This window comes from Protomyctophum parallelum, assembly GCF_964188405.1.
Source record: "Protomyctophum parallelum genome assembly, chromosome: 12".
In the NCBI taxonomy this organism is placed as follows: Eukaryota; Metazoa; Chordata; class Actinopteri; order Myctophiformes; family Myctophidae; genus Protomyctophum; species Protomyctophum parallelum.
This window is the reverse complement of record NC_139712.1, coordinates 39,861,100-39,883,465: the sequence shown is the minus strand read 5'-3', so window position 1 is coordinate 39,883,465 and position 22,366 is coordinate 39,861,100. Positions and strand designations below refer to the sequence as shown.

Here is a 22,366-nt window from a genome sequence, read left to right as displayed (position 1 = left end):
GAATGACAACACTTCTACAAAGAGCTACGCAGAACTTTCAAAGGGAAAGTGTATCAGTACTAGGCATGTAACGATATATCGTATATCGATATATATCGATATTATATCCCGACGATATGTATCGATTTATAAAAATAAATAAAAATCGACCTGTAATCATATTCCATCATATTCACATGCTTTTGGAGAGAAATGAGACAGACTCCATGCAGTCACTTTCAGTAGTAGAGGCCTGCAGAGGGGAGCTGTATGTGTCTGTGCCTGTGCCCAGGTGATGGTCGTTATTGATGGCTGCTCATTAATACATCAAGGAAGGCAATTATGTTTCTGCCCTGTCAAATAGGTCTACATCTATCCTAAGATGCCATCAAAGAAAACTATTTTTACATGTTAACTCGAGCTAGGTTTAAACATGAACGCATGTCTACAGTTGTTGCACAGAAATTAAGTAATTTTACATGAAAAGTAATGCTACTTTTGCAATGTAGTTAAATAAAAATTGTGAAAAAAGCTTATATCGTGAGTTGAGTGTATCGTTACATGCTTAATCAGTACATGTGTTTCACTAGATAAAGTGCAAGCATTTAAAAAACTAAAACCAAGATAAGACCCACACACTCAATTAAAAGGTCACGTTAATGAATACTATCAAGACTTAAATTAATAGTTTTACAGTGTAGCCTGCTGTGTACGGTAGATGAATTATTCGAATTATGTATAGCAGGCTGCAAATGCGCTGTTCAACAGGTTCATAAATGACTGTTTTGCACAGCTTGAATGAAAAGCACAGGGAGATGAGAGGGGAGGAGAAAATGTGAGGTGAGAGGCTAATAATGTCCCCCCAATGTTTTAATTAAATTAAATAGAGGTGCACCACTTTAAATCTTTCTATTGTCACCTCAACAGCACTCCTGTGTCTGCCATGATAAACTGAATTAGTCCAAGGGATCCATAAAGGCTATCTTATCTGGATTGTGCTCTTTAAAGCCCAAATCAGTCGATAAAAGGCTGTTTTCCGACATAGCGGTGCATCCTCGGAATAAGTTTCATAATATTGTTTAGGCTATTTAGCTGCTGATCATAACGAGGGTGAATAGCAAAAAGGTTCAAAGGATACATGGCCTGCAATTTACACTCACTGTTGTGGAAATCAAAACCGTGACCTATTGGCAACAGAAAGGTCTCTCTAAGCGCTATCCCCCCTCCAGGGCATGGGCAGATTGGGGGTGGGGGAGGGTAGATAATTGGCAAAGGGAGAAAATGGGTACCAAAAGGCGTGAGAGGAGCAAAAGGGAAGATTAGGGACTGCTTTGGTACACAGCAAAAATTAGCATTGAGAATCTTTGCAGTGCGCAATCCAGCTCTCATCCAATCAGCAGAGCAAAGGCGCGAGCCACATGCATTCACAGTACAAAGGAGCATGAGACCAAGATATCTCTGCTTGTTTCCTGGAATGTGGCGAGATGTCAAACAGCTGGCACGGCATGGCCCGCAATGACGCCCCACAGCGATGATGAGAGATAAGAGATGGAGAAGAGAAGGGAGGTCGAACGAGAGAAATAGGGCGTGTGAAAAAGAAAAGGGGAGGAGGCCCCATTGAGGGTAAGAGAGGCTAAAATGGAAGAACAAGCTAAAAGGGGAGTATGGGAGTGCATGTGACGTGACGTGTGGTAGACTTCCGTTCCTCTCCTCTGCCACCCAGCATCCATCTGAGGTTATGGCTAACGAGACCCCTCTGCCTCCCATTCCCTCTGTACTATCAGTGTCTTTTCTCCGAAATTTCCCTGGAGGCCCTTTCATAACGTGGCTGCTGTTAATTAATCTTCTTTCTCCTCCAGAAGCCCCAGAACCGGGTCCCTGCTCTGCAAATGATCTGGAGAGACGCAGACGGCCTGATGGGGAGGGGTGGTTGTGTAGACTTCCTTCAGTCAAAAGGTGCGATGGTCGAGATATACAGTACATTAAAGTAATCATGGGAGCAAGTGACTGTGTGTGTGTGTGTGTGTGTGTGTGTGTGTGTGTGTGTGTGTGTGTGTGTGTGTGTGTGTGTGTGTGTGTGTGTGTGTGTGTGTGTGTGTGTGTGCTTGTGTGCGTGTGTGTGCGCGCGCCACACCCTTTCACCTGCCCCTTTCCCACTTCCTTCCTGACAGACTAGAGAAGATAATGCAGAGCAGCTTATGAAAACCCACATATTCTGATTTGGAATTTTGAATGTTGTTTTATCATGTCAGAGGGTAATAGAATAAAAGTACAGCTACTGTACATCTCTCAACTCACCAAGTTGAGAGATGTACTGAGCATGCATAACACAGTCATGCAACACTGCCTTTCCTCTGGGCCAGGAATGAATGGCACTGCTCAAGTGCCAAAGTTAATATATCCCAAAACAGCCTACAAGTGCCAAAGTTTTGTGATAATATATCACAAAACAGCCTACAAAGGAAAAAAATAAAGATAAATAAGCATGCGCACAGAGGGAAAACTCCAACGTAGCTGCTCGGCACACCCTGGTCCACTTTTCATCCCGCATGGGAGGGAGACCTGGGAAGAAGGAATCGCCGTGATGAAAAAACAAAGTGTGCTTCCTTTGATTTGCATTAGCGTTTGATTGTGGGGGCTGAGGTGCCAGCTGCTCTGCCTCTCACACAGCCTGTATGGAGATGAATGGCACTATGGGCGACTATAACCGGGGAATGTCACGATCGCCATGGAAACTACGCAAACACAGCATTTCAGAGGAAACGAGTAATGGGGTTGATTACAGTTTTTTTTTTCTTTTTTTTTTCGTTCCTCCGTCAAATGCTCCTTAGAGGGTCTGGAACAGCTTGGCCAGGACAGTGTATGCTAAGAATATTCCCTTGGTGGTGCTCGAAAACACCTTTTCAAGGAGTCGTTATAACTTGTTAATATCCTGTTGTTACAGGACACTTAACTCATCATTCATATGGCCATGTGTAAACAAAGAAACGTACAGTATAGTGCACACATCTGTGGTCCTGCCAGTCCTCCAGGCAAGAGTTATACTTGGTTGTGTGCCGTGTCACGCACCAAAAATAGCCACTGTAGACGCATCGTGAGCATTCGGTGCACGACACCGACATGCAACAAAGTATAAATCAGGCTTTAGTGCAGATGTGTGGTGCTGAATCACGAACATGATTTGAGCGGTTGAGTCAAAAATAGCCACACTGCCATGGGTGCCAAAATAACGATGACCTACTGGCGGGACAGTGCAGTTACAGTACACTTCAGCCATATGGAAATGGAGACACGCAAGGATATACAGTACACTTCAGCCATATGGAAATGGAGACATGCAGGGATATACTGTAGAGATGAAAGGAAGAATGAGAGGAAGATTGTTAGTGAGGCTGAAAAAAGCAAGTGTAAACAGGGAGGGTGGTTGGACAGGGATGTTGTGAGAGTGTCAACTTGGGATGGGGGGGGGGGGGGGGGGGACAGCACTGTGGCACTCAGAAAAGTAAACTGGCTCAGTATAGTACCTAAAGGCTTGGCTCTCAGACAGAGGCCTCATTTCAGAAAAGAAACAAAACTCACTGCGTAAAAAAGTGCTGCAGTGAACGTGAAATATATGATATGTCACATGTTTCTTGCCACTCCCGTTTGTATGCGAGAGCTGGCGAGAACTTCTGGGAACTTGGATTACTTGTAGACATGGATGGATAGGCGTGGATTTAGATGCACGGCACTCCTAATCAACACTTGACTGTAACACTGATCTAAAATCTGATTCTGAATCAGCAAAAACCTTCCGAGGCGGAGAACACATGCATAAAATAACTTTAGGTTAAATGCAAATGCTAGAGGATGAACATTCCCTCTGACCCCAAGTGACACCCTTTCTCTCAGATAAGAGTGTGCATATTTGTTTTTGTCTTACAGTGAATATCAAAATATCCATTTCCCTACACAGTTTTAACAACCAAAATCTGTAGACTGTGTGAATGTGTTGTATTGAGCCTATTGAGACTGTACTGTGTGTGCGTGCGTGTGTGCGTGCGTGCGTGTGTGCGTGCGTGCGATAAAGATCTGGTGTTGATAGCGCTCTGAGTCTGAATGATCCTTCTTTCTAGAACTAGCCTATATCTTCTCTCTACATCTTTGTTTCTGATGCCCTGTGGAGATGGGAAACAGAGAAAGGTGGGGTTGAACAAACCTCAGAGCGGCCACTGTTGAAGGTGATGAGAAAGGAGATGGCAGGAAGGCAGGAAGGGCGGTGACATTCAAGCCGCAGGGCTTAGCAGTGGGCATAGTGGCTGCTCATCCACAGCAACTGTGAGGCCTCAGCACAGGTTTGTTTGGATGCACAAAACTTGGCCAATTTACACCTGCCAGTCTTGTTTGAAGCTGAACAAGCACTAGGGCACAGTGTGTGTGCAACTACTAATGAGACAGAAACACGAAAATAGGCCTCAAGCGAGCACCAGCAGACCAACCATTAGTCTTGGCGTGCACTGCACCAGCTATGCTGGACAACAGGCTAGTTTCTGCCGAATAGCTGTGTGGTTAAACTGGGAGAGTAACCAAATCTGCATTACTTGCACACTGGGAGTCTTACTTGCCTTATCGTGATTCATGAGTCAATATGTGCAGTGTCAAAGCACAGCGAGCCCCAAGACAAGCCAAGAGCCCCATATGGGGAATCAGCGTTATTCAACTTCAGACTGAACTTCCTCCCCATGCAACTTCCTTCCCCTTGGAAATCACAGAAATTGATGGAGGCAGCAAGGGGTTGTTTGTGCAGAGAACTGCAGAGAGAAGAGGTGGGGGTGTATTGTTCCGTCAACTTTTGTAATTACTGCACACATTGATCTATGGGCATTTCTGAAATCATTAAATATTTAAGAGTGTGATTTCAATGCTGGGGTATAGTTCAATTGTCAGCAGCATGCTGGAAAAAAACCTGTTGGATTTTTTTTTTGGGTCGTCTCATAGTCCATAAAAATAAACCAATTAACCAATCAATCAATCAATAGCTCCCTGTCGTTTTGTCTTCAACAACGTGCTCAAATTCTTGCTCAAACCCCTTGGGGTAGAACTCTAGATAGGTTCCCTTACTAATGGTCTGCAATGACATAAGAACTTCCTAGTTTTAATTGTAACCGTAGGATATCTCTGTTCAAACACTGAAATGGGATCAATTCAGGCTCATAAACCCTGGGGATAATCTCACTCCAGTCATACTCACTGTCTCACTCCAGTCAATTCATACTGCATACTCACTCCAGTCAATCCATACTGAAATTTTCATAAAAAAAATCAATTCCCTCTTGACCCGTCTTGCCATTTAGAAAAATACAGGGTCTCATCAAGATTATCAGCAGGGAGTGCCTTAGGCTCAGCCAGTTATTGAACAGACTGTGCTCTCAATCTCAGAGAGTGTGATGACCAGGGGATCGAATGTGATCCGTGCATTTTCTTGCATGCATCCCCTCTCTCTGCCCTGGGTTTGCTCTCTCTACACTGACCAAAATATCAGGAGAACGTACTCATTTAAAGCCGTTTTCATAAATGTGCACCTTGGTGAATTACATATAATAGATTAGAACAATGTCCAATTCTAAAGCTGAATCCCAAGGAACCTTCATCATTGTATTCAATAGCCTGTAGCATGTCAGCTGAAATATTGCAATTTGCAGACATGTACTTTTCTATTTTGTTGGGACATGTGCAGCTCTCCTGGGACTCGTTCATTTCTGCTTTTAATACAGTAGCAACCCAACAGGATTATGGGTTGGGGGTAGGGGAGCAGTAGTTCTACTTTAGTCGTTAATACTATTACAGTAGCATGATTGTTGACCATATCAGACCATCCATATTAAGAGTGAGTAATTTGTGTCTCACAGAGACACAAATGCTGCTTAAGCAAACCGTCAGTAGCTAGTGAAAAGTGTTGATATAATATTGCAGGGAGTTACTGTTCTACTAGCTCAGCCACTGAGTAATTTGTGTAAATATCAGTGGCGACTTGTATTGATGGGATACCAATCCCTGGTCCTGATACAAGACACATTTTATGAGAGTTGTTTGAGTTTATAAACAGATTATTTTAAACCTTTTCTGTTATCCATTGACCCTATTTTCTTCAGTTCGCCCAAGTATTCTCTTCGAATTTGGATGCTTCATTCACCATAAAGGAATGCGACAAACTAAAATGATCCATGCATTGAAAGCATCTTGGTGAATAATTAAAAAAAAGGTCATTTTGGGGGTGAACTATTCCTAAGAACAGCACATTCTGATTAAGTCACAATCTTGTCACCACCAATGTCTTTCTATCACATTTGTTATACTGTATGCTCTTTGTTTATGCCTAAAGCTGCTTCTGAATGGGAGAGTGTGTACATGCACTGTGTATATATGTGTGTGTGAGAGAGAGAGAGAGAGAGAGAGAGAGAGAGGTAGGGATTACATCATCTAGGCAAGTAGCATCCAGATGACTGGTACAATAGGGCTAGGCTACACAATATCAAGTTTTATCATATTTTTTCAATAGGAAAAGGGATTTTCTTTTCTAATCAGCTAAACCAGGGGTTCTCAACTCGTGGGCCGCGACCCCTCGGGGGGCCACCAAATTATTTTGGGGGGTTCCCAAATTATTTTCAAAAAAGAAAAAAGTTTACATAAACATAGTACATGCATACACCTTCCATAATGATTATATCTGGTTTTAGTATTTATTTATGGTGTATTGTCTATTATTAAGGTTATTGTAGCAGTCAATAATTTATATTGGGGGTCGGGAGGGGGCGGGGCGGGGCGGGGGTCCCGAGACATTGCCAAAGCATTTCCGGGGGTCCCCGGACAAAAACGTTGAGAACCCCTGAACTAAACCAATTAACTGTTGCAGCCCAATTGGACTTCACTGTCCTGTTACGCTACGGCACAAACAGCATAGGAGGTATTTCATGTCAGTGTACTAGTGCAGTGGTTAGGAGGTATTCCATGTCAGTGTACTAGTGCAGTGGTTAGGAGGTATTCCATGTCAGTGTAGTGTACTAGTGCAGTGGTAAGGAGGTATTTCATGTCAGTGTACTAGTGCAGTGGTTAGGAGGTATTCCATGTCAGTGTACTAGTGCAGTGGTTAGGAGGTATTCCATGTCAGTGTACCAGTGCAGTGGTTAGGAGGTATTCCAAGTCAGTGTACTAGTGCAGTGGTAAGGAGGTATTTCATGTCAGTGTACTAGTGCAGTGGTTAGGAGGTATTTCATGTCACTGTACTAGTGCAGTGGTTAGGAGGTATTTCATGTCAGTGTACTAGTGCAGTGGTTAGGAGGTATTCCATGTCAGTGTACCAGTGCAGTGGTTAGGAGGTATTCCATGTCAGTGTACTAGTGCAGTGGTTAGGAGGTATTTCATGTCACTGTACTAGTGCAGTGGTTAGGAGGTATTCCATGTCACTGTACTAGTGCAGTGGTTAGGAGGTATTTCATGTCACTGTACTAGTGCAGTGGTTAGGAGGTATTTCATGTCAGTGAACTAGTGCAGTGGTTAGGAGGTATTTCATGTCAGTGTACTAGTGCAGTGGTTAGGAGGTATTTCATGTCAGTGTACTGGTGCAGTGGTTAGGAGGTATTTCATGTCAGTGTACTAGTGCAGTGGTTAGGAGGTATTTCATGTCAGTGTACTAGTGCAGTGGTTAGGAGGTATTCCATGTCAGTGAACTAGTGCAGTGGTTAGGAGGTATTTCATGTCACTGTACTAGTGCAGTGGTTAGGAGGTATTTCATGTCAGTGTACTAGTGCAGTGGTTAGGAGGTATTTCATGTCAGTGTACTAGTGCAGTGGTTAGGAGGCATTTCATGTCAGTGTACTAGTGCAGTGGTTCTCAAACTTTTTAGGTCGAAACCCAAAAAGGGAGATTACACGTTTGCCTATGACCTAAACTAGTGAAAACAGCAGATCTACAAGCACACGTGTTGCTTCACGCCACATTGCGAGCTTGTAGACCAGCTATTTTCACTACTTCTTAATTATTCATTATTTGTGTTCATGGAATTTCGTTTGTTTTATAATTTATCAAATGTATTTATTTATTTATTTTTGAAATATATACATATTTTTTAAAGTAGGAAAAGAAAATGGGAAACCGTGTACTAGTGTGTATACATTTGAACTTGTATTTGTAACACTCAAGCCGAGAAACAATTACTAAATGAATAGATTAAATTGATTTAATTAACTGTTGCAGCCCTAAGATACAGTACTGTTGTCTCTACAGTACTGATGCAGAGGAACTTATGCCACCTATAATCTTACAAGTTCTCTCTTATCCGATTATGGATCGTGGGGCTGGGGAAAATAGGATTTAGGTGTTGGAGCCTAAATGCTTGGCTGCACTGATTAGACACGGGGGGACTTACATAATGAGAAGACTCCATGAGCGGAGTAGGTCCACTTAATGTTAAGCTTCGGTGTTGTACTACAACCTGATAGCTCACTAAAGGCCAAACAAGGTGACGTAGTCTGGCAACAGGAACTCGTTACGATTCCTACAGGACAGGTTGGGTTTATCGTGATTCAATTTAGAGCAGCTGGAAGAGACTTGTAAAAAAGGAATTATAGAACAAAGCCCAGCAAGCCAAATTACGCCATGATGACGTTATGATGACGTCCTCCGGTGACTGCGGTGACGTTCAGGACTAGGCCAGATCACAGCCCATTATGGGGATGATCTTTATGTCATTTCCAGGACGTCTTCACCAGATTAAATAATATAGCTTATTCTGGGCCAGATCTGACTAGTTATGATATGACTTAAGTTGATCTGGCCTCGGTCGGACTCTCTCTGATTCATCCAGGGACGTCCGTCTTAGTGGGTAAAATCTATGTTGGTTGAAATCAGGTGATATTCTGGGCCAGATCTGACTAGTCTTGGTTTGATCTGGCCCAAATCGAGAGGTCACTGATTTGTCCAGGTCCTGACCGTGCTTGCTGGGAGGGTTCCCAAACCTTTCAGGCTGTGACCCCCCAAAATAATGACATTTGAACTGGGAAACCCCCCCACTCTGACAAGAACATGGCATTACATTTTGATTGAGTCGGTTCCACAGTGAAATATTGTGAAAATAGCCAAACTACAAGCTCACAACGCCTTGCTCGTTGTGAGCTTGTAAAACCCCTCGTTGTAACTTAATATACAATTTGACCAATGTTTCAGCTCAAAACGCATTGTAGTGCGACACGTTTTGAGCTTGTAGATCTGCTTTTTCTTTATTTTCTTTTTTTGCAATCCTGTATTATTTTGTGTAATTCTTTTATTGGAATTCTGAAATTCCGATATTAACCTGCCTTAAAGGAGAATTCCATGCTAGAATGCTTTCTTACCTTTCTTTGTAGTTGTTACGTCCCCACCAAAGAGGTCAAGGTGTTTTTTTGTGCAAAAGCTCCTTATTGGCTATTTCCCCTAACATAAGCGCTCAATGAATTGCATTGAATTGAATGGGAATTGAATGGGGCTATGGGGTGTTGTGCTAATTTGCTTATTTCCATTGAAATAAGTAGTAAACTGTGCCGCTTGGGATATTATTTACATTATGAAGAGGATATATACAAAAGAATTATAATTTTGAGCGATGGAAATAAGCAAATTAGCACAACACCCCATAGCCCCATTAAATTCAATGCAATTAATTTAGGGTTTATGGTAGGGGAAATAGCCAATAAGGAGCATTTGCACAAAATAACACCTGGACCTCTTTGGTGGGGACGTAACAACTACAAATAAAGGTAAGAAAGCCTTCTAGCATGGAATTCTCCTTTAAGTGAAGGTGGGGGCTCACGGGCCACCAGTTGCCCATGTATGCTGTAGGCTGGACACTTATACTATGTTGGTTTGTTTAGTGTTCATCTGGGGACCCAGAAAAATCATTTGGGGACCGCACAGCAATGGATGATTAAAGTTGCCGAATTATGGTAATAGAAAGAAACACAGAAACAGAGTCTAACATCAGATTTCAAAAGGAGGCTTGAGTTGATCATATCCAGGGCCATAATGTCTAAACTTTGGGGAAATAATCAAAAGCAAAGTATACACGTGTATGCTTAACAACCCTTTCTTACAAATAAGCACCAATGTCTATCGATTTAACCTTCTGAGTCAGAATGGTCTGACTGACCATAATTCATGAGGAAAATGGAAGGGGTGCATATCTGTGGTCCGACGTACTACCGCAAACCGAACAGAACAGTCTGACACTACTTTTGTCCGACGTCCTACCCCAAACCCTAACCTAACCGCACGTGGAAGCCCCGGGTGAGCCTTAACCTGCCTGCCGTGCATACGTCTATAATGGCCATGCATGTCGGAACCACGGGTGAGTCTTAACCGGCCACGCATGGGTCTTAGCCGGCCACGCATGTCAGAGCCACGGGTGAGTCTTAACGTATGTCAATGGTAATGAAATGCGGCAATGATGGTGAACCCATGATGGTGAATTTTTTATGGAGGGACAGACAGTAGGCTGACAGGAAATGGGGAGAGAGATGGGGGGATGACATGCAGTAAAGGCCGTCGAGATCGGGAGTCGAACCCACGGCACACTGCCAGACTGGATTTACCAGCCAAGGTGCCTGGACCGCTGAGCCACGGCCCAGGCCACCCTGCTTGTTTTTGACTCATGGGAAGGCCTCCCTCTCTCTGTTCATACAGTATACTCCTCCTCCTCCTCTCTCTCCTTTGGCTTTCTTCCAGTCCCCCACCCTCAGAAAATACAGTAATATACACACTGGTCCACAAGCACATCCCTCACTGCTGTGGGAGCCATACTCAGGGAGCGTGATGGGAGAGTGAAAGCTTGCCCGCAGTGTTCCAAAACTACAGGCAGCTTCAAATGCTGTGCAGTGATGACGAAACCTCTGACTGTACTACAGCGCATGCAGTGGCATCTGCTCACGTCACATTTGCATCTGTATCATTATTAACATGCCATTAATAATGACTCAAACTTGATTTCCATGTGGGAATGTCACCTACAGTAATCACAAAGAGCAACATTTATGCAACCTGAGGCCTATTGTTCGCATTTGCACAGAGCAATTTCACAGTACAAAGAGAGTTACAGTATGGACATTAGTTTGAGGGGTTTTGTTTCAGTGCAGCTACAATGCTCCAGCCTCCACGGATGCTATCATCAACAACAGTGTCTGCTTCTGAGGGCTCCAAGCGTGGGCGGACAAAATAGCACCAGGCTGTGCCCAGGCCTTGCTTAGCATTCCCCACTCCAACTAGCTTATTAGATAAAAGGAGAGAGTAATGGTGCACATCCACATTAAGAGCAAAGCAGAGAGTGGACATAGCTCATGTGCAGTGGGGTGGGGTGGGGATGGGTTAGAGAGAGAAAACCCCACTTGAAATGTCTGAAAAGTAGAAACATTGATCTCTTTAAAATGCTATAAATCCTCTGCCATTACTTTCCAGGGCAGCCCAAATGGATTGGATGGAGTACCTAAATGCAGAAACCTTTCCGAACTTAAGGTCGGCACACTGAGTCCGATTTTCCTTTATCGGACAATCCATTTTTATCGCCTCTGAAATAGAACTGGGTTCGATGACACGCCATCGCCGGCCCTCGTCGGAAGGTACTGTACTGTGTGTACTGTGGGTGTAAAGAGGTTATGGAGATGTGGGACGGCAGTGGCTCAAGGGTAGAGTGTCCATTAGAGCAGCCGGATGGGAACCCATGTGCAGAGTTAGTGTCGAAGTGTCCATAAGAAAGACGCTGAACCAATAATTGCTCCAGATGTGCAGGTTGGCGCCTTGCATGGTTTCCTCCGCCATCGGTGTGTGAATGTTATATCAAGGAGGTTTTCATGATCACAAATTAATGTAAAAGTATATTGCTGTTGCAGACCAGAAAATACATCATACTGTAGGCCTATATTGAACCTGAACACTTAAACAACCATGCTAAAGTATTGGCAGTAATTCATGTTGCTAGGTGCATGGTCTTAATTCATGTGGGTTCGCACTGAAACTCTCAGGAAATTTGTAGTTGGGTGGCAGGTGGTGAGGCCATGATATTTATAGAGATACTTTCTATACACAGCCATGCATGTCTAAACACGGTAAACATATACACTGACATCTCATTTCCCAACAGACAAATTACTCTTCAGGTTCTGGTTAGGGAAGCAGGTTTTAATGCACAAGCATGGTATTAACCAATAACCACACTCACAGGTTCTCCATAAATCCTGGCATTAAACTCACAGAGATTCAACTGGGTGAATCTTAGTGTTAAATCTTGCACAGAGCTATAATAACAGGCTTGCAACAGCCTTACAATCTCAGGGTTGGTGCAAAAGATAGAATGGCCAACACATGCAATTACCTTAATGTAATGTATTGCAGCAGTCCCATAGAGTGGACGCAGTCTAGCCAAGACAGGCTTCTTCAGCATTGCCAAAAACAGAGCACCCATTAGGGTCATTATCATTACAAGATCTACTGTACCTTTTATTGTGAGTTTATTGAGCGTGCCTTGTGCTTTTTTCGCCCAATCTCAGGGTTGATGCCATTTACTGGTACTAATAAGTCATATACTCGTGCTCATGACCACTGCCACACAGGTAGGTGTACACGGACATTGCTGGTTGTAGGAGTACTCAAAAATATTTGTTTTTGTCTCTCTCTCAAAAAGGTTGACTAGCCTCGATAATCGTTAGGACATTTACAGCATTTTTGTGCAGTGGCTAAGCTAAGACAGTACAGAGATGAGATCCCCCCACAGTGGAGCACATTTTAATTTCCCTGAGTGGCTTCCCATCCTCAGCACAAATACACATTTAAAAAACATTTGAGCGGTACTAACCGCTCCAACATGTGGCTTTGTGTGTATGTATGTCTGTCTGGCCACCCCGCATTCTGTGAATTCTCATAGACGTCAACATGTGGCTTTGTTGTGTGTATTTTGATCCCCCCCGTTGTTGACATCATCAGACATCATCATCATGATAAAAGGCACCGCTCACATCACATAAGTGTGATTTTTGAGGGGCGCTAACCCCTCTAACGTCTGGCTTTCAGAAATGATGTCAAGTCTATGGACTTGTAATGTTTGAAAATAATAATACAAAAATAAACAGTGTCCCACTCGTGATGTCATATGGCAGCCACAGTCAGCACCCCTCACTTCACGAGTGTGATTACCTAATCACTCCTAGTTTCATGCAACATCTATTTTTGAGGGGCGCTAGCCACTCCTATGCCCAGCTTTGTGTGTCTGTGTGTACCAAATTTGAAATGATTTGATTGGCTGAGCACGGAATGTGATGTACGTATGATGATAAGAGCGCCCATCATACAGTAAGTGTGATTTTTAACATCATGTCAAATTAATTTCAAGAGGATATTATCAACTCGTGTCAAATAGAGATTGCACTACATATTGCACTACACACATTTTACTACACATCTCAAGCCACTTTGTTAAGGCACAACATGAACTTCTTGCATGTCATCCTGAAAGCTCACGATAGCTATAACAGCACCCTCACACACACGGCCAGCTATTATGAGAGCACCTTTTTATAAAGTGCAAGTACCAGTATAGTCCGGCAGCTGAATTTGGTATACTCTTTTATTGGCCTAAAATATTGTCTATATACATAGATTCATGAATCCACTTGCTGACCGGCTGTTAGTATTGGGCAATTTCATTTTCCATTAACATCCTATGCCAAGCAAAATTGTCAACATTCTAAAACTTTCCTTATGCTTTAAGTAGCATGTGACATGTCAAACTAGGGGGTTTTCATGATTCTGAATCCATTCCAAGCATTAGTTTTGAACAAAAAACACTACTTGGGATAAAAACGGCCATAGACGTCATGACAAATGTGATGAGGTCAGCACATTTTGGGCAAGTGGCTATGGCTGTTTAGCAAAAGGAAAGTTTGACATATTTGCCTGCCATAGGATGTTAATGGGAGGGTCACAAGAAACCCCTATAAAAGAAATTGGCCAATACTAACAGCCGGTCAGTAAGTGGATTCATGAATAATAGACAATATTTTGGGCCAATAAAAAAAAGTCTATATACCGAATTTCCCACCCGTCCACCTCCCCTACACCCTATGCTGGACAAGGTATAGGACCACAAATAAAAACACAGAAGTCATTGCATAATTAAGCAATATTACACGAGAGGGTGTGCGTCACTTCTGCGCTACTTACAGAACTCGCCTTCAGCTCGTTCTTGCAGCAACATAGGCATGTCATTAATGACAGTAACGCACACCCTCGTGTAATATTGTGATTATACAACAGTTACCCTTAAGATTTTTGTTAAAAAATCGTTTTTTTTAATGACAGATGAAGTAACTACGACCACAAATGTCCCAAGAAACTAGCTAGCCTAGCCACCGGGTCTGCAACGCTCCAGGAGATAAACCGGAATCTTGTATAAACCGGAATCATTGGAAAGGTTTGCAAAGCTACAGCTAAACATCTTGGGGCATCACTTATGACTAAGGCCTCTTTTAGACGGCGACCATCTCCAGATAAAACGTCAAAGTCCTGCATTCTCATTTTTTATTGACCCTTTACACGAGAACGCACACTTTATGAAAACGCTATAATGTCGCTAGGTGGCGGTAACAGGCTGCCAAATAGACCAGTCACCCACGTGCAAGAAGAAGAACCAGGTAGCCAGCTAAGGCTCTGGCCAGCTCTAGAAACCCAGGCCCTATCTGGGTTTTGCTTCCAGAACACAACATGGTTGTGGACGTCGCTTGCTGCCTGCTTTCTACTAACGCATCGAGTAACACACAGGCTGACAGGCAGCACAGAGCATGCAGGCAGAGCGCGCCACGGGATGGTTATATATTTTATAATACATTAGTCTACATAAACGCTGCTGCCGCCTATCGCAATATATATATAATATTATTTACATCATGGTTTTACATTCAACATCGCTGTTGAGCAGCACTTTGTAGGCGAGGAGGGAGGCTTGTTCAGGAACTCCATTATATCATATATGGCTCTGCATCAATGTAATAAACATAATGCGCTGTGAGCCAACGTGAGCCATGATGTCATAAGTTTTGCGGATTCACCGTTTTGCCTGTTTACATGGAGAAGGGATAAAACGGCGTTCTCAAAGATTTCCACTCTGGAAGGTGTTTTCACTTTGTTGCGTTTTCACCTCCTAAAAACACCGTTCTCGTCTAAAGGGACACCAGCAAACGATACTTTATTTAGCAATTTTCTATGAACACCATTCGTGTAAAGACCACTTCAGTCTTCTCCATCATACTTACTCTGTCACTCCTTGCTCTTCCTGTTGCCTAGCTTTCTTTCCCTCTGCTCGTCTCTGAATTTTTCTGTTAGTCTCTCTCCAATCAGTATTTTGCTGGTTAGCAGGTAATTTTCCACTGACAGCAGACGGAAAACACCTGCCGTGACATCCGTTAAGTGATGAGTGTGTGATCTTGGTCAGATGTTTCAACCCTCAAGAGAGCTGTGCAGCAGCAGTGTGTGATTCTGTGTGGATTTAGCCTTTAAGAGCTGTAGCTCTTTCAACCCCTTAAGAGTGCACCCCTGTTCATTGTTGATGAGAGTGATCGTAGATTAATTGACCCTGGTGGAAAGGTCAGTCCGTTCATACTTAACCTTTTTACGGTAGGGAGCTGTCACAGCTGTCATAAACCAGCACAAGGCTCCAAGACAAATTGAAAACGCAGTGTCAGGGTGTAGGGCAGAGAAGAGATAAGGGGAGAGATGGCGTGAGAGAGAGCATGAATCACACACTGCTGAGATGATTGTCTGAGATTGCTTTCAACAAAGGTCTCAAGTTGTCTCACATAAGGAGTTATGCATCTGGCTGATAATAGCATTCCCCTGGTCAAGAGTTCTCTGTACCACGGCCACTCCCCCCTCCTAAAAACAAAGGCTTCCCTGACCTCAGGGAGCTTGCCTTCTCAGTCTGACAGATTGGAAAGTCTATTTCCCAGTAGTATTTTCAGCCGTGCAGAACCTTAGCATGATCAGAGGACTCACTTGGCATTGTGAGGCATAGAGCCCCATTTTAAATTTGTGCCAGAGCAGCACTCAGCAGAATGACAATGCCATTTGATTTAGAATGGGATTTCCCTATCGAGGTTACATTGTATTGGTAGTGAACAGGTCAGCAATACGCACCTCTGGAGGGGAAGAGACACTGAATTGTAAATCACTTTGAATATCACACATCAGAATTGCCTCTACTGCTGTCACAGGTTACCTTAAACTAGATATTGGCCGCCTCTGTCCCGTCTGATTCACTTGATATACAGCGTCCCTGTGAATGACCGAATTAAATTACTAAACCGTATCGTGAATCACAAGCTCATTTAGGGAACATTGCCCATGCATGAAGAACCCACACCAGGAAGGATATTATAAACACACCGACAGGAAGTACAGAACAGAGGGTTAGTGAGTCTATACTCAGTAGTAATATCATAAGCTCTGGAACTGATGCATATAGTGTGTGGCGTCATTACCATACATTTTGTTTTCCGGTTTCATTCCCAAATCCCCATGCCATAAATTCAGCACCGGGCAGCAGAGGCTGAAATTGAATCTTGCATGATTCGTGACCTGTCTGGGGCTGAGGGGAAACGACCGTACAAAAGGCAGGCGACAAAGCTTTTCAGGGAGAAGGGCTGACACTAATGCTCTCCAACACATGCCAGGCCTTGCGTTTCCCTTTTTAGACACCTCTGTCTCACACCACTCAGTAACTTACATTATGTTTATGATTCATCAGACATAGAATACGACCCGGCCCTGCCCTGCCATGCATGCTCTGCCCAGTGATGGGAGGAGGATACTGGAGACTCGACATAAATTACCAGCGATTGGATTTCATTGGGGTTGACCCGTCTAAGGGCGGACTAAGTCAGAGAGGAGAGGGAACAAGGGGGCGGGGGGAGGTTTTACATTAGGTTTTTCATTACTACTATGGATAGTCTTCTTTACACTATTACGCCGTCTGCCCCAGTGCTATAAGATGTATGCTCTCAGGTAACAAGCCTGAGTGTGGTGTGAATGACACTGAGGTTTGTGGGGGAATAGTGGCCGATACATGACTCATATCCATTCCCTTTCAGTTCTGTTTTAACATCCATATTTATTTATCCCTGATGGTCCGGTGTTTATGCAAAGTCTAGGCAAGGAAGAAGAAGCCTTGGCACTATCACAGGCACTCGGACAGCAAGAGAAAGCAAATGTTTGTATAAAATGTTATTTCTTTTTTTCTTTCTTTCTTTCGGTGCGATAAATACAGACTGTGCGATAAACAGCACGACTGTCTCTCAGATAATGTGTCCTGTCATATACAACTCCCTCTCAGATAATGGGTCCTGTCATATGCCAGCGGATTACTTGGCCTGGCTTGACATGTTCCAGCTGTACATTGTGTGCTAAGAAACGAGCATGATCAAAACTGGTGCATCACCACCAAAGTAACTCAGTTTTGCTCCTCCACATAAAGATATGCTTGCTCATTCATCAGTCTAAAGTTTAGACTCTAAACTAATGTTCCCTAACACAGCTACTGCGTGTTGGCTAGCCTGTTGTTGAGATATACATCACACCTGACTGCTTAAACCCCCACTCCTCGCCTTCCATCTTTTTACCCCACTAACAATTCCGATAAAACAATCCCCCAGAGACTGCAGCTCTCTCTCTGCACCTGATTCACCCCTGACTACTGTTGCCAGAGAGAAGGATGAAAAACAGAAACGCTGCGTGGGAAAAACCTGAAGTGAATGCATTACATATCTGTTCCAATATTCAGGCCGATACAGTGCGAGTTGGGGGAGGCGGTGTGATCGCACCTCCTGACTCAGTTCCTTACCTTGGCAGCCACTGAAGAGCCGGGCTTCTCCAGGAGATCCCACAGCTTCTTCCTCTTGTCGGGGCAGCACGTATTGTCGAACTCGATCTCACCCTCTCTATCCCTCATGGTCTCCGCCTCCCGCCTCAGCTCCTCGTTCATCTGCTCCTTCTTCTGGTGGTACCGTGCCTGGCAGCAGGACTCCAGGTAGATCTCATCAACCCCCCAGTAGTCCAACTCCTGGCCAAAGGACAGGGCACACATTTCCTCCATCATGTGCAATTTGCCAGTGCGGTAGAAGTTCAGGATAGAGGTGAAGGCTCCCGGGTGTCTGTCGAAGAAGTACTCGTTCTCGTTCAGGCTGTAATCGTCACACACCTCCATCAGGGAATCATGGGTGTTGCAGTCCCGCAGCTTGCCCAAGCGGGTCCGCGGAAGACGGTCCAAGGTCCGCCACAACACCTCATGGTTCAGACCTCCCACGTTGATGCGGACTCTCCTGGAGCGGGCTTTGGTGCGGATGATGTCGTTGGAATCGGGCGGCACGGTTGGAGTGGTCCGGATATCAGTGGCCTCGAGCCCAGCCGGTCCAAGCTTCTCAGCCATGGTATCAGAGACGACTGGACTGGACGCAATCCAGGAAGATGTTAGGATGAAATCTAATAGAAAAAAGGCTAAATAAATGTTGGATCCTCCTTAGACAAGTCCCTCCATGGCTGAAAACAGAGGAGAGAGGATTTGTAAGGTGAAGAGCATCCACATCTATAAACTCTCCACTGTATTCAGGGAGCAATATGACATGCCCTGATCTTTCACGTTAACCACTTCCTATGTTATACTGTGTTGTAAAATTGTGTTGGGTGAAAATGTCAGGTCCACCGTGCTCTACTATTTGTTTTTTTATTATGAAAGTCCAAAATAGGGATGCCAAATTTGAAATAGAAAAGACGCAGATACAGTAGAGCTGCCTGCTACATGACATTGATTTCCTTTCGTTGGATTTAGAAGGCGTCAGAGACAGAATCAATATTTTTCTTTTACAATCAATATATGGATGCATTGCCTGGTATTCTAAGAGTCCATAAATGTTGGAAATGAAGTCCTGTTTAAGCACTACTGTCTAGGTAACCCAGCAGTCAAAATGGGACTTTGTTTTAATCCTATTATTAAGTGTTTAGCAGTACTTTGTGAGTGATCATCTCCCTGCCACCATTAATCACTAATGTGATTATGTGACACTCAATTCTAGGATTTCCATGGAAGCTCCATTAAACATAAATCCAAACACTGGCTGAATACGTTGCACAACTTTAATTCTATATTCTATACTATTATATACTAATTCTATATTCTATATACTATAGCCCTACTATATATAATTTACCAGTATACAAATATACTGGTAAATTTGCCTTAATAAGTGAGCGAGGCATGCAGCCATTTTTCATTAAGAGTTATTCAGCAGAAAAAAGTGACATAGGCTACTGTAAATGTTGCTGAATGAATGCAACAGTTATCAATTAGAGATTTGGCACCTGATTAATTTTAATAGGCTTGCCACATATATGACAGTTTCACCAGCCAGATGGCAAAATATGAAAGTTTTAGACTGGCAGGGAAGACTAATAAATAATAATAAATTATAAATTATATTAAAGGTCACCAATTTTCCATCAAAACTTATATACCGGTAGTCTACTACGATACTTAGCAATGTTAGACCTAGAATGCCTGTGATCATTTAATTATACTTCGTAAATTTTCATGTATCACAGGCATAGATCGCTTGCACCAGATCCTGGTAGAATTACCAAATGTGCGGCATAAATGTGATAAATGCGACGTTTGTACTCACCCATTAAATAATTCCAAAGACGTGGAGTGAAATATGGTCCTCTAGTTTTATATCCATGTGAAAGTTCTGGCACAAAACGTGTATTTAGTCAATTATCTCCACTTTTTCAAGAAATGCACACGGACATCTTTCTCTCCGGGCGAGGGGGGCCGGAACAATCGATGAACTGATTTTACAAATACGTCCTGTTTACCAGACGTCATCACCAATTGACCAGGGAAACACAAAAGTTTGGGTCACACAATTGGCAGGTGGTGTGATTAATTACCCAGCACCTATCGCAAAGCACCTGCCAATTGTGTGACCCAAACTGTGCATCTCTTGAAAAAGTGGAGATAATTGACTAAATACACATTTTGTGCCAGAACTTTCACATGGATATAAAACTAGAAGACCATTTTTCAGTACAAACGGAGCATTCATCACATTTAGGCCGCACATGTTAAAGTTCTACCAGAAATCAAGGAGGGCTTTCTATGGCTCTGTATGTGAAATACTGTACATACTGTATGTAACAACAAGAGCCGTTCGGGCTACAGCAATGTGAAACACTGACTGACTCCACAGTCCACGCTACACATTATAAAGACTGAAATCATTTTCGATACGTACAAAAGTATAGTGTCCAATCTGAACAAACGTATGGACTAGGCTATGGAACATGATGAGAATGTCTTACCTTGCCGAAACAAACCACCTTTTGCATGCAAACTCCTCTCGTTCCTCTTGGGGGTTAGGAAAAAAAACAATCCGGGATTCCCTCTCTAGTCAAGCGGCTACGATTCCGAGCACTCCATGGAAGCTGCGCTGAAAAAGAGGCTGTGTGTACAACATTGTGTTGGAAAGGAATCAGGGGAAAAAAATGTTTCTCCTCTCTACAAAATGCTCAGGACTCAGGACAGTGCGAATTCATCTCCACAGAAGACTCTCGGAAAGAGTGTTGCCTCCATCAAAGCGCGTGCGGGGGGAGACGAAATCTCGGTCTGTAACACTAACTGTATATCTGCAGAGTGCACATACAGTAGCGCGCGTAAAGGTAACGGCACGCAACGGGATAGATGGCAGGCAGGCGTACAGTGGAGAGCGAACTGCAGAGTGTCCCACTGAATACTACAGCTGGGGCAGAGCAGGGGTGCTGAGCGGTGAGAGGAGAGCAGCACGCTTCGGCTGCTGCCTGATGCACCACAGCCTAGAGGTGAAAACCTCCCTGAATGGGTCTGAGCAGGACTGCATCTGGGAATAACCCGCATCAACTGGTCTGCAGTCGGCTGCTGTACGTCCGACTTCAAATCTCTGCTAAATGGTAGGGTTCGGTCGATATATATGGCAGCCCATATATAGGGAGTGTGAGGGAATGCTATTTTGGCGACACAAACAAGCTTGATTGGCAATTTAATTGGCACCACGTGGTGGATTACGGAGAACTACCTCTTAAAAGATGATTGAGAACTACTATACTGCCTACCGGTACTTCAGTAAAGTTATGTTAGACCATGTCACGACACTAAAAAAAAGAAACGTACATCCTATTATTCCTATACCGAATATTGCTGGTTATTATTATTATTTATTATTATTATTATTATTATTATTATTATTATTATTATCCCACGGTTCTGTCCTACACCAGCTGTAAAGATGGTAATGTTAATTATATTGGTTCATCTTTCTGTCCAACACTTTTGGTCCAAAAAATAGGTTACAACTATACAAACAGCTGGCTGAATTGTCATGTAGCAGACCTACATTGCTGTGTGTACCTTTATGCTCCCTAGAACTAGTGGATGAACCCTAACCATTTTGACCTTTATTTGGGCCCCCTCTCAGCCCAAAATGTACACTTTGCATGCACACATTCCACCAGTTTAAATGCATTGTATACAGTAGCTGTCTTACTATCTTTAGCTGTTTACAAGTGTATACAATATGTGTCTGTGAATATAGCCTACATAAAATAAAATACATCAAATATAAACAAAAGTACAAAACAATCATGTATTTTAATTATTATTGTTTATTTGTGTTTTAGCCCTATGTAGTGAGAATGTCTAGACTAGCACTGGTTTCCAAACAGGAAATAGGACCCATTTGTGGGTCATGGACCGAAATAAAATAAAAACAAACTTATCAAACTTAACAAATCTAAGAATTTCCATGAATGAAAAAATGATGAAGTAGGCCTAGTGAAAATAGGCAATCTACAACCTCGCAACAAGGCGCAAAGCGACACGTGCAATTGTAGATCTGCTATTTTCACTAATTTGTGTCCTGGGCAAACATCTAATCTCTCTTTTGGGTCTCGACCTGAAAGGTTTGGGAACCACTGCTCTAGAAATGGAAATGTATATTTGGTTCAAACCACATTCCTTGGTTGTCAGCCTCTAGCTTGCACTGGCATGGCTGTTAGACTATTGTTTATCTCAATTATCTGTATCCACTTACGTGTAACTGCCCAACACTGCCGTCATGAGTACGTGAATGACATATCACCAAATATATTACACTATATTGGCAGTAGCTCTTGATCACATGCACAGAGAGGGGGTGGAGACTGGAGAGAGAGGGAAAGGGATGGAGAGAGAGAGAGAAAGGGAAAGACACCCGGCCCATAACAGCTGAAACCTCAAGGTGACCAAAACCAATAAACCAAACACCCAACCATTTGA

At 43.3% G+C, this 22,366-nt stretch overlaps 1 protein-coding gene across 1 annotated transcript in view; it reads right to left on the bottom strand.

Moving 5' to 3' along the window:
- kcnb2b (potassium voltage-gated channel subfamily B member 2b) overlaps nt 1-18,451 on the bottom strand; it is a gene marked incomplete at both ends in the record, with an annotated part of 142,789 nt that extends 124,338 nt beyond the window's left edge. Inside the window, one exon of the mRNA XM_083777963.1 lies at nt 17,867-18,451. Coding sequence (XP_083634089.1) covers nt 17,867-18,451 — 585 coding nt within the window. The remainder of the gene's footprint in view (nt 1-17,866) is intronic.
- Nucleotides 18,452-22,366: the final 3,915 nt, after the last annotated feature.